The sequence below is a fragment of the Anoplopoma fimbria genome, chromosome 16 (assembly GCF_027596085.1).
Source record: "Anoplopoma fimbria isolate UVic2021 breed Golden Eagle Sablefish chromosome 16, Afim_UVic_2022, whole genome shotgun sequence".
Taxonomy (NCBI): domain Eukaryota; kingdom Metazoa; phylum Chordata; class Actinopteri; order Perciformes; family Anoplopomatidae; genus Anoplopoma; species Anoplopoma fimbria.
In genome coordinates, this window is record NC_072464.1 from 2,018,780 (window position 1) to 2,031,502 (window position 12,723).

The following is a 12,723-nucleotide window of genomic DNA, read 5'->3' on the forward strand; positions in this document are numbered from 1 at the left end:
TGCTTTTTTTCTTCACCATTTATCTGTGTGACAAACGTACGTATCCTGTCTGAGGAGCTTTCTGTGTGGGCCGGCGAGCTGGACACGCTGCTGCTGCGGTGGGACGACGGGTGACTGCCCGGCCTCCTGTGGTCTTCTAAGGAGGGAGCAGGGGAGGGACTGTCCGGCACCCTTTCCTGAAACCCCAGCAGCGCCAGAAACACACAACCCAAAAATAAATATCCAATGTAGCCCAGAATAAACACATCACGCCACAGGACGTTACGTTTTAACATGTAAACGTCTGAACCGTGTTAAAAATTTACCTTTATAACAGAGGTGACCATTCTGGAGGGCATACTCTGGCCCTGTGCTGCGGCCGCCATGTTCGCGATGGTGCTGAGGTGATTCATCTGGCTCATCGCCATGGTGACGGAGGCCGGGGGCAGGCTGACCGGGATCAGGGGGTGTGGCATCATCATGAAGGGGAGTTCCAGGCCTGAGAAGCACAGAGAGGTCTGTTGGTTACTCAACGATGCATGTTATGAGTGAGATGTCCACGGGGGAAACTTCTGAGGCTCTGGCTGAAAACTCAAAAAACCTGCTGCTGTTTTAATTCAGCAATCAGTAATTCCCACCACTGAGATCCCCTTTAAAACCGCTGTCCAATAACACTAAAGCTTTACACTGCCATCCATTAGTGGGAGAAAAAAATTGGAATAATTCAAATTAATCGCTTCTCGGGTATCTTTCCATGTTAACATAATACACATAAATGTTTTACAACATATGTTAATAATAGATACTACTGCAATGATAATAAAGAAAACGGGCATGATAACTATATACACACATAGTCATTCAAAGACCAAAGTTTACACAGCAATAAAGATGCATCAATTATGCCGCGATGAAAAAAAAAGGGCACATTATGGAAATTGTCTCAATATTTACATATAAAAAATATCTCTGTAAAAACAAAGGCAATCTCCAAAGCCATTACCCAAATGACTAGTTAAATGTGCTAATGACAAACAAGTACCGTCAGATCGCAGTATGGCAATGACTTTAGGCTAATTATAGCAGCCTATATTCCACACCAGAGAGAAGAAGAAGAAGAAGAAGAAGAAGAAGAAGAAGAAGAAGAAGAAGAAGAAGAAGAAGAAGAAGAAGAAGAAGAAGAAGAAGAAGAAGAAGAGAGCGGGACCCAAAAGAGTCAAGAGACTTTCAGCTCGCACAATAATGGGATTTTCCTTTCTTTTTTTAAATATACGCACAGAAATTATTCCATTACAACATCAGAGATGTCTCGGAAATGTTTTAAATTATTCAATTGCTGTCTGGCAATGGACTCCTAATTGGTAAAATCGAAGACATTAGCGGTCTGAAAATGTAAAGAATGTCTTATAAAGATACCATTGGGGGGGGGGTTAGTCACTATGACTGTGGCCTTGCGCTGTGCTTCTGAATGGCTTAATGAAAACAAGCCAACTTTCAAAGGACACGAGCACAGACAGAAGGTCAAAGCTAGGTGTCTGTACCCCCTCCCACTCCCAACCACGGAACCCGCCCCCTCCCCTTCCTCCACCCCCTCTGCTCCATGGGGACTTTGAACTGGCAGGATCAAAAGTGACTGGGAACAGTTTGGTCTCATTCCTCCGCCACTCAGATGCTTTTCCTCAAATGCTTTAAAGGAAAAACCTCATAGACACTATTGGATCTGATTGAGCCTCTCTGTTGATTTTTTCACTCCTTTATTCCTCTCTTTCTTGGCAGCCCGGTTCAAGGTAAAAAAAAAAGCTGTGTGAAAGAAAGAGGAAAAAAAGAAAGCCGATCCACAAAACAACTCCACTCCCTTCTTCTGACAAAACATCAGTAGCCAAAGGGCAAGGAGATCTGCATGGCGACGCCTCCAAAGAGAAGGACACTGGTTGAAAATGAAAGGACATGAGAAGTACTCCTCTCCGTCATTCCTTCTAAAAGCAGCATTGATTTCCATAAGAAAGATGGCATGCAGTTCTCTACGTGGCGAGTATTCCCAAACAATATAAAGCAGTGGAGATTAAAGGGAGGCGGGAGCCAAGCAGCACCTTGTATCAGCGCCTCCGCTGTCGCTCAGGCTGAATCAATTACCACTCAGCAGGCTAAGCTCAATTAAAAAACACCACAGAGGGGCCTGATTGCGGGGGTACTTACTGTAGGACAACATGGGGAGCTTTAGGCTACCTATCAGCCTTTCAAGGCCACTCAAGGGCCGGAGTGAAGAGCGTTATTCTGCCTTTGAGGTGGGTGCATTACACCCGTTCAATCAGACACAGCTACACACAGAAAGACACATAGACTTAAGCAGCAGCATCTTTCAGCAAATCAAATGGACTTAGTCTGACTACTGCTAATCACATGTTGATGGTGTATGGCTTTATGGGATGTGTCTCCACCTGGGACACAGACTGTTGGTGGGGAAAAAAACACTGGACCTCTGTTGGCTCTAAGTGGCATTAGTCTCGCTTTGAGCGGCTGTCCGGCCCCTTTCATGTCACCCCGTCCTTAAGCGCTGTTTCTCCCCATAAAGGCCCATTCAGGCCGCTGTGGGGGAATGTGCCACAGGGCCCGATGAGGGTCCACCAAATCCCTTTGTTTGCCCCTGAAAGGACCCAGGTGAGGAGGATATTGGTTTATTCAAGGGACCTGGCATTTTTTAAGCAAGACAGTTAAGTGTTTTTTCTCGCTTTCATTCATATGCCAAGCCGTCCAATTTGCCAGTGTTCTATTCAGGCCTGAAGGATTTTTAACTTGGTGATAACAGGCAGGATTTCTTTTTCCTGAAAACAGAATCAACAAACACTAGTCAGACTCATTAATCACCTGGATATTGTGTAGATATTCCAGTGGGCAAACCGTGAGAAACATATTTGTCAGTTTGTGTTTATCTCCGCAACAGAAGTTCAGACCTGATGAGAGGTGAATTCCCACAAGCCCCCATCCCCCCTCCCCCTCGCTCTCTCTCTCTCCTGAAGGGCATAAACAATGCATTTGGAGTAATTTACCTGAAGTAAGCCTGAGGGACCCGCAAAAGGTGAACTCCTATTTACCATCATTAAAACTACAAATCACTTAATACCAATATAAACAGCTCAGCTATTGTGTCGTGCGGTGCTCGGGAGTTCACGCGTGGATGAGCAAAGATCTGAATCGCGCGGGATGAATTGGATGAATTAGAAACAGCCCTCGGTAACAGTGTGATTAAAAAGAAAGCAGTTACATCAGAACCAAAGTGGACGGCTGGTCCGACACTAGAAAGCATCACTTCGCACAAAAAAAGAAGAAGATTGAATGTTGAATGCTTTAAAATGATTAAAAAAGAGAGCAGTAATTTATTTTCGATGACAGAAATGATAACCTGCAGTGATTTGTGCTGCAGTTAATCTTCATCTAAACACGAATTGAGCCTTTCTGGACGTCTTAACCCTGCGGAGGAAAAATAAGGGAGAAAAAAATAAAAGGAACTAAGCCGTTGTCATTGAAAATGGTATGGAGCTAGCAGCCAGCCCCCTTACCCTTAACTCTGTTGTGGACAGATTTCCCCTGACAAAAATTAAACTAGCTCCTTCTTGGCACTTTATTATCTCTTCAAGTGAATGATTTATTGTTTGTGGAGCAAAAGAACCAAAGAGAAGGGGGAAGATTACATTTCCAGCCAAAGCTCAGGCCTGATGTCGTTTTTTACTCCCTGTGTCCAGGATAAAAAAAAAGCTCCCGACAAACAATAATGTCAGCTGTAATTGATCGGAGGTCGCCGGCTGGGCCCTGCAGTAAAAGCGCACTATTTAAGCGACAATCGGCCCGGCGCTCTTCAGACGCTGGCTAATGAAGCTGTCTGTCTGGGCTATTTACCTTCTCTTAAATGGAAGGGGAGAGATGTACTGTAAGAGACAGGGCTGGAGAGGATCTGCCTCTCGCTCCCGTGAAATAGGACCTGCACATGCCTCAGGAATGTATAATTGGTTGGCGCAGCCAAAGCCGGGGATCCGCTGCTAATTAAATGACTTGTTTAAAGCCTATCTGTCTTTGTTTGGGAGGCTCTGGGCTTCAGAACAATGCATGGTAAATGCTGTTGTCAAACAAACATTCCTGGTTATCCTTTGATTTGAATTGAACGAGACAAAGGGCTGATTTGCCCGGCGCTAAGCCTTTTGGTTTTCCGTCGTGTCTGGATATTCCTTCCCTCTTCTGATCTGTCAAACTGAACAGGACCATTCCGGTCGAGCAGCTAAATGGGCCGACTGACGGCACAGTGCATATGCAATCCGCCTGCTTCAAAACAATCTCAGCTTTTCCTCCCTAATTGCGCTTGTAAAGTGCCCCCATGTCGTGTGCGCATTCCTCCAACAAAGGTGAGGCGGTGGCGTTGGGTCTTTGTTGTGGTCGTGTCAAGGCTTTTGCACACCGGTTCTGAAAAAGGAAATGAACAGCTCGTGAAAAAGGGTCTTGTCGTGCTGCAAGACGTTCATATGACTCTCTGCAACGCTAATCATCTTTACTATAACTATTAATCCCCTCCGAAAAAAATCAGAAGCACCGCCACGTGAGATGGAGGGAAGCCTTGCAGCCATTAGATCAAACATAAGACGTGGCCTCCATAAATATGTTGTCTGGCAATCGTGGTGCCACTTAACGCAATGCAAGCACATGCTCACGTACGCGCAGGAACACACGCACACACAAACACACACACACACACATGCAAACAAGAAAAAAACACAGACACACGCAGATGGCAGGTTCAGTCAAGGCTGGTGAGTCCTGTTTCTCATTAAAATGGGGGGGGAGCGAGGAAGGTATTGAGCTTTGATGTAGCCACCCACAGCTCCTCAGTGTCACTGAATGAAACTTTGAAGCCCTTTTTTTGTGTTTACCCAGTTAATGTTGATAATAAAGCAAACATCTTGCCTTTGTTAAATACCTGCTGTACAGTCACGTACGCGCACGATTGGACGCATAAAAAAGGCATACGTCTCGCGGTAACAAGGTGAACATGAGAACGTTCACACTCAGACAATGGATATGTATAGGTATGTACACACGCGCGTAGCCAGCCAAATGTAAAAAACAACACATGCAAACAATATCCTTTACAATCGGAGAGCAGCGATGATTGGACACATTTCAAGCGAAATTCACATCAACGGACAAAATGCGTTCGGCGCGCCGGGATAAAGTGATACACACTCTTCCAGAGATTCAGGTGGGCGAAGATTTCCTGCCAAGATGCCTAATGCAATGTAATGTATGAGAAACCATGATAAGAAAACATCGGCGGTTTGATGAGGTAACATAATTGCTTCCCTACCCCGAGCCGCCGGAGTGTAACATGTGGTAGGAATTATCGAGGAGACAGACAGAGGTGTTTGTCCTTTAAGTGTATAAAAAAATCTAAAGCAGACAACTTTTACGGGATAATTCCAATCCCCGCCTCTAATGACACACATTCCTTATGAAAATTGAAAGATCAATCATCTCCCCTGACAGATCTGTTGTGAACAAAGTTCTTCCCTGTGTTCGTGGGGAGAATGCGGAACACATCTCGCCGTCCCCCCATCCGCGGCAGCCCCCCCGCGTTTTAGCTGTCTATTTGTCTCTCTGCTGAAAATGTTAACGAACAGCGCCATAATCAAGCCATATGCTTGCATGTGGCAAATCTCATTACAGTAAATGACCTTTACCAACCCATGCCAACATGCGTGTGCTTGACAACACGAAGCGTATAGAGACAATGGTGGGTTCTGTAGTCTCACATGGGCTGGGGGTGGCCGGGACAGCCGGGCCTTCAGGGCACATTAGCGAGTTCGCCGTTCGCTCCTCTAATTTGGGCCGGAACCAAGCTCACTTTACATTTGTCACACATCACTCCTGATAAAGACGCAACATCGGCACCGACATCTGATCGCCGGCAGTAAGCCGCGGTCGCCGGAGAGGAGAGCAGGAGGAGAAGAGAGGAGAGATATTACTAGCAGCTGTTACTACTGCGGGTGCAATATATTCCAGCCCAATCAATAAAGCTCCTACAGACAGCGACACCCAAGCAGACAGAGGAATCATTTTCATCTGATACTTAGCAAAGGCTCCCCTTTTAAAAAGATTGCTTTCAGTCAATGACAACCAGTTGTCATTTGACTAAGGCCTCTGAAATGAAATATATTGACGAGCGTTATCAATCACGGCCCCACTCAGCCGTCATATCGCTTTTGGTTTGGAGAGGGGGAGGGGGGGTGTGTGTGTATCGGTTTGCATGTGGTCATCAGATCACCCGTTTTAATTACAAAATTAGCATCGCTGCCTCCTGCGCTCTCACTTCCCTCCATTACAATCACCTCCTGAGAGAAAAATCAGTAATGCAGTGTATAGTTTACAGTAGTGCTAATGAGTTCAAGGTGAACCGAGTGTAACATGAATTTTTATACGACTGCAGTCCAAAGAGATGTCGTTAGTTTGGATTTAATTACACTTAAAGGGACAGTTCATCCCCCCAAATCAAACATACATATCTCTCCCCTGGTACTGTAGCTCTATTTATCAATGTAGATTTTTTTTGGGTGGAGGTTTTGGGATCGGAGTGGGACATAAAGATGTCTGCCTTCTCTCCAATATAATGGGACGATGTAGCACTCGGCTTGTACATTCATTAGATAAACTCAACAGCAATGTCTCTTTCCAGAAAGCATGTACCGGTTACATCGAGAATATCCTTAGGCCTTCTTGTGAGCAGCTTCATATAGGAACTATTCTACCATAGGTGGGTGCCATATAGTCCCATTATAAAGGAGAGAAAACAGACATTTCTACGGTGGATAATCAAGATCTAGATTGACTACAGTTTAGAGGAGAAATATGTATTTTTGATTTTAGGGGTGAACTGTCCCTCAAAGTAAACAGACGAAATAAAAGAATAACATCATTTGTTTTCAATTATTTTGTTGGAATGAGTATTTTGTCATGGATTCTAAAGGCAATTCATCAAGAAGGCCCTTTCCTCTGTTTGTTCCCACTGCGAAGGGCATGCTGAGATTGTGAAAATTCCTTAACATTGTTTGAACTTGCTGCGTCTCTCGCTCTCTCCCTCTTTATCTCTCTCGGTCCCCGGAGGGAGAGGCTGTGCGATGGTGAAGATGTCTGGCCTCAGAATGGCTGATAGCTCTATTTGGATGAGGGTTCCCATATCATAATTGAGAAGAAACACCTCTCGGTTCAGGCAACCGACACAAGAGTGCTTTCGTGGAACAGGACCAACTATTTCTATCACATGAATGCTCTTTGATTCCTGCCGCCTGATTGCAGCACAGTCGGGCAATGGAACATTTTTACAGGGTAATCACAGCTAAGGAGTCATTTTGTTGTTGTAATGACAACGCAGTCATTGCGTTGTCATTACTGTTACATACACGGTAATGTCATTATCACTCCATGATAATGTTTCCTCTTAGACACGATCGACGCCAAATGAAACCGAACGCTGCACCATCTTAGCCGTTTGTGGCAAAAACAGCTCCGCGTTCTACGTAATTACACGTCGCGCATATTGTAGCGCCGACGCGACCTGCGAAAATATCTCGTCATCGCTGAAAGGTTGAATGTCATTTATTACACGTATCACGTTTACACCAAGTGACATTGTCTTTTCAAATTGTGTTGATCTCTTCACTTTCAAAAGGTCAGCCCCTTCCCTGGCTAAATGCAACCTGACAGAGGATAGTGAGGAGGGGACAGCCCGACGCATGCATCACCCGTCCCCACCCCTCCTCCCTCCCCCGCATCAAAGCGCTCCAAATTAATCCGTCCAATTAATGAAGAATGAGGCCTAATGCTGATGAGGGATGACAAGTCGACTGGTCAGTTGTTTTTTCCTTTTTTTTTTCTTTTCTGTGAACTAACCTCAAGAGACAATCAAACAAATATTTCCGTGACACTAAAGGTTTGTCTGTTCATCCATACGAAGCTCCGCCGCCACTCGCCAGATGATAGAACTTGATATGGATCATTACGTAAATAATGTTTAATCAATCCCCCTGTTATTGTAATCTTTTTCTGCAGTTGTCTCGTGTGTGTTTTCTTTCCCGCAGTGTCGGTGAGCCTCACAATTTTCCCAATCATGCATATTCAAGTGTTAACGCCGATGCTTAACGGGCGACGCAACTGGAATTAGAACGAGGACATTAGACTTCATTAAAAAGAGAAATGATTATCGGGGTTTATCTTTTGAAATGTCTATTAAAATGTGTGTGTCGTCCCTTCGCTTATCTGTCACCTGGCTCCCATGAGCCTGGCAGACTAATAGAGAGATGGTGAGGGCCAAAGCCCAAGAGAGAGAGAGACCCATCAAGCTTTTACTCAGGCTGGAAGGCTGTCTGTCTGCTCTGCCACTCTCCGTCTCGCTCGGTGTGTGTGTCTGATTCACTTAATGCCACTGCTCCCCCCCCACCATCGACACCTGCAGCTTAAACGGACCCCCATCTTGTCCCGGCTGGTATCACAATAAAGAGAATCAGAAAACAAACCGCGTTATGATTGCATAAATCTGACAATAATCTGTCGCAGTGAGGGGAGAGGCGTTATGGCGTGTTTGGCGGAGTGAGTTCTATTCAGCCTATGGCTACAATCTAGTCTCTCTCAAGAGCTTCAGCTGACAAAGGCTCCCACAAGAGAGCGAGAGAGGAAGATGGATGAAGTTGCCCCTAGACACTCATATCAGGTCAGTATGTGCTTTATCCCCTAATGGTTAAGGTTAGGATTGAGTAGGGGGGTGGGGGGGTGATACTAGATCGGAGCCCGAGGGCCATTGTTCTGTCTGGAGGAGCAGGAAGTAGCCGCCATCCTCCATCATGGCCCACATTTAGCGGCGATGGGGCCCACCAGGCACCACCAGTGCAGCTAGCAGGTTGGAGCGCGCAGCTAGCTAGTCGGATGTGTCCTTCCACCCAGAGAGCTTTATTATTAGAAAGGACATAAACAGACTAATTAAATCGCAGCAGTGGAGCCGGGCTGACAGCTGGCGCATGAGAGTGTGACCGAACAGATCCCTATCAAAGCGAGAGGAGCAGTGTCTCTACATGTGTCCTGCTTTTGGTGTGCACGGCTGTCTGTGTCTGCTGACACGCACGCCACTGTGTCCTGTACTGTCAGTATACATACGTGTGCGATGGCTAATTTTACCCATTTTATAATAGATGACTTTGTTTCTTTTTTCCCTACTGTAATTTCATCCGTACACACTGTCATCTTAATGTCTTATTTATCTATCGAGCGCGGAGCGCATTGACTCACTGGTATGATCCAAAATGGTACAAATGCTATCCAGCAGAGCAGTAAACACTCCAGTAATTAGTGCACGGTCTCCGGGCTGACTCCACTCAGCTCTGCGGCATGGCCAAGCGTGGACCCCATATAGAGAGGAGCCTAGTTATGCATTGATCTCAGAAAATTAAGGCTAACTGCCCCAGATTGCGCCGTCTTGATGTACCTTCTGGATGAGCGGTGTACCAGGCTTGTATTGTTTGTAGGGTAAACAGGATGATTTCGGACTCGCTGTGCTTTAGAATGAATGCATCCTGAATAATTAACGACGCCGCTGCCGCTTCGAGCGATTGTTATCCGTGTGACCGCAAACGTTAAAAAAAACAAACCCTGATGATGAGGAAAATATGGTTTTAACACGTCAATAATGGCGAGTGCAACGAGACCGGCCCTAATCAATGGGGCTGCATCGTTTGCAAACAAGGACTTGAATTATAACGCCAATAATTGATCCCTTTCATTTTTTTCTTCTCTCTCTCTCTCCTTCGTGTGATGTCATTTCTTATTGAACACTTCCTCCCAGTGAGGGATGATGGGAAGTTTCAGAGTTTGTTTTTTGCTATGACTTTAGCCCCCCCACACACAAACACCCCCCCCTTCCCCTCCACCTTTCCCTTCTTTCTCGCCCCCCCAACCCTCCCTTTCTCCATTTGAAATTTGCAAGCTGTAGCACCAGCTTAACCAAAAAGGATTAAGTCCCATACCCAACTGAGAACACAGATAATGCTCAGTAATTGGTAAAAAATGAAGATGAATGGGACAGCTAGATAAGGACCAATTAGCTGCTGGGAGTGTACAGCTGTGGTCTCCTCACAGAGCGCTCTCAGGGGCCAAGGCCCCCTCTTTCCGTCTCACACGTGCACGCACACACACACACGGTGGCACACGCGTGGCGCGCATACACACACACGCAAACACACAAGCGCGAGGGTGGGGCTTGCAGAAATTAGCCTGATGACCCTGGGAAGAGAGAATGATGCTTCCTCATCATCTCGCCCAGAAACCCCTCTTCCCTCAACTCTCAGTCAGGCAACACTCCAGGTACCTGTCACCAGCCGTCCAGTTTCAGCCTACAGCATGCGGCTCGCCGCTCCTGTTTGGGGCGCAGACGGGCCTGGACCCAAGCCACAGATGTGAGACAAAAGGGCTTTCAGTTTTTTTTAAGGGAGTGCTTATACGGCTTAGTAACCGTGTTTGGGATTATTCAAAACGTACGAAAAAATAAATAAATAAAAAAATAAAAAACGTAAAGTTAGCGGCGGATGTTGCATCCTCCCCTTTCACTCGTTGACCCTCTGTCGGCGAGCCGTTCGGTCGGCGTGTCGTGGCATCAGCTGGCCGATGACAGCGGAATTCCCATATCTAATTACAAACAGGATTTCAGCTCCATTAGAGCTGTGTGGCGAGGAGTCAGATGAGTGGCAGGGCAGCACCCAGTGGCCAAAGAGAGACAGAGGGCGGAAGACGGAGAGACGTGTGAGACAGAGTAAAAAAAAAAAAAAAGAAAGACAAAGCTGAGCACCGCCTTATCTTTTCTTCCCACTCCTTTTTCTGCAGGTCGGAGAAACACTTTATTTTCCTTCCGCAAAAAAAAAAAAAAAAGCAATTCCTTCTCTTGGAATTGGCAGGTGTTTGTTAGTGGGCAGCTGACAATATTTTCTCTCCCGGTAATGAAGGTTGTGGCTGGGGTCAATGCACTGGGAGGGAACGGCGGGGCTGTTTATCCCCCTAAAGGCCCAGCGCCACACGTGTTTTGCTTGGTCTGTGATCTGTAATTGTGGCATTTCCTGAGAGGCGCGGGGGAACAATCCACATTGTGCTTTGAGAGGGCTCCCTCTGCCCAACTAAAGGGTGTGAGGGGGAATCAAAGAAAGACACACACATCCCTCTCTCATTCTATCTCTCTTTCCCATGTCTCTCTCTCACTATCTTCTTATCTGTCTCTTACTCAATCACTCCTACAAACATATCCATATGCCCCCCCCTCCCTCACTCAGGATGTTTGGTTATGTTGGCTGAGAGTTGAACTCGCTTTTTTGTGGGGGTTTTTCTTCCTTATAATTAATAACATTGATGCAAACAGGAAGGTCTAATTGTGATGAATATTTAATGCGAGGGAGAAACATTAGCCTGTTCAATTTACATCAACACAAAGACAGCGACGGGCAATCCAGCTCTACAGACAGAACAGAGTGTCCTTCACTGGCTGGCTCGGCTGTGCTTTCGCTTTAAAGCTCTTCACAAAGATCTGCTTCAGACAAACACTGAGATGAGGCACCTGTATTTTAGCCCGAGGAGGTTTTATTTTTATTTTTTTTCTCCTCCAATGGGTTTACGTAAAAGCTCTCTCTGATTAAATGGATCTGTGTCCCTTAGTAGGTATTATCATTCTCATTATCATATTGTGGCTGGTACAATCATCTGTGTAAGTAAACACATCCGTTTGTGTGCGTCTTAGTTTAAGCTGGGTGATTATAAAAAAAGAAAAACTTCAGTCTCTTTCCTCAAGAGCAGCTGTGGTCTGTGAAAGAAAACATGCATGAAGTCATAGGCTAGTCAGTACTGTGATCAACAGTCGGGGTCCAGTCCCAACAAAGCCAGGGCCAAAATACAGCCCCCCCTCTGTGCTATATCAGTAAAGTGGTTTATATGTTTGAGATTGCTGTTGGATAATGGGCTTGAGAGCTGGACTTATTATGGATTCAAACTCCAAAATAGGAGTGAGACACTTTTGGAATAATTAAATGCTTTTTTTTTTTTAAATAACCACATGAGTGGAAGCCATGGGGACAGATGAAGGAGGCAGCAGACTGCTAGCTGTGCTCCGTGGCCCCGGCAGTGCCGAGCGAGGGGCCATATTTCTCCAGAGTATTATCGGGATGACTCCTGCTGGCCACCCTGTCACAGGAGAGTGCTTGATATAAACAAGAGATTGCTGCGACACCCGGCAATCAATATTAGGATGGCTTCAGTACCAAACATCATTTGTCTCGGCGACCATTCCTTTGACCAAACGAAGCATTAATTCAAATCATAAATCTGAGCTGATTTAAATCCGAGGAGAGTGAGAGAGAAAGAGAGAGAGAGGCCCCTGTCTGACTGCCTGCCCCTAATGATTTATTTTCTACATTTCTGCGAGCGAGAGATTTGTCCATACCCGCTGACAGGTCACCTTCAAACGCCAGTGGCAGACTGTTCATCACCATGCAGACGAGCATCTCATCGCTGCGAGTAAATATTAAAGGAAAAAGAATCCAATTGATTGTGGATGGGGCCGAGAGGCGTCGCTGCCATATATTTCACTCAGAGAGCTAATGCTGTGGCCCCCGTGCACCCGCACCTAGAGCTGCTCCCCCTTTGCCAGAATTATGATTCTACCGGGAGCCTGTGTGGCTG

General features: G+C 46.0%; 1 protein-coding gene across 7 annotated transcripts in view; it reads right to left on the reverse strand.

Moving 5' to 3' along the window:
* dachd (dachshund d) overlaps positions 1-12,723 on the reverse strand; it is a 95,837-nt gene that overhangs the window by 24,689 nt on the left and 58,425 nt on the right. For 4 of the 7 annotated variants that reach the window (XM_054615146.1, XM_054615145.1, XM_054615143.1 and 1 more), the window contains exons 4-5: positions 306-478; positions 41-176 (exon numbers count right to left, since the gene is read on the reverse strand). In XM_054615146.1, the coding sequence (XP_054471121.1) occupies positions 41-176; positions 306-478 (309 nt within the window). Of the gene's footprint in view, positions 1-16; positions 177-305; positions 479-12,723 lie in introns of all 7 variants that reach the window. The other 3 variants (XM_054615144.1, XM_054615141.1, XM_054615140.1) reach the window with 1 other exon arrangement.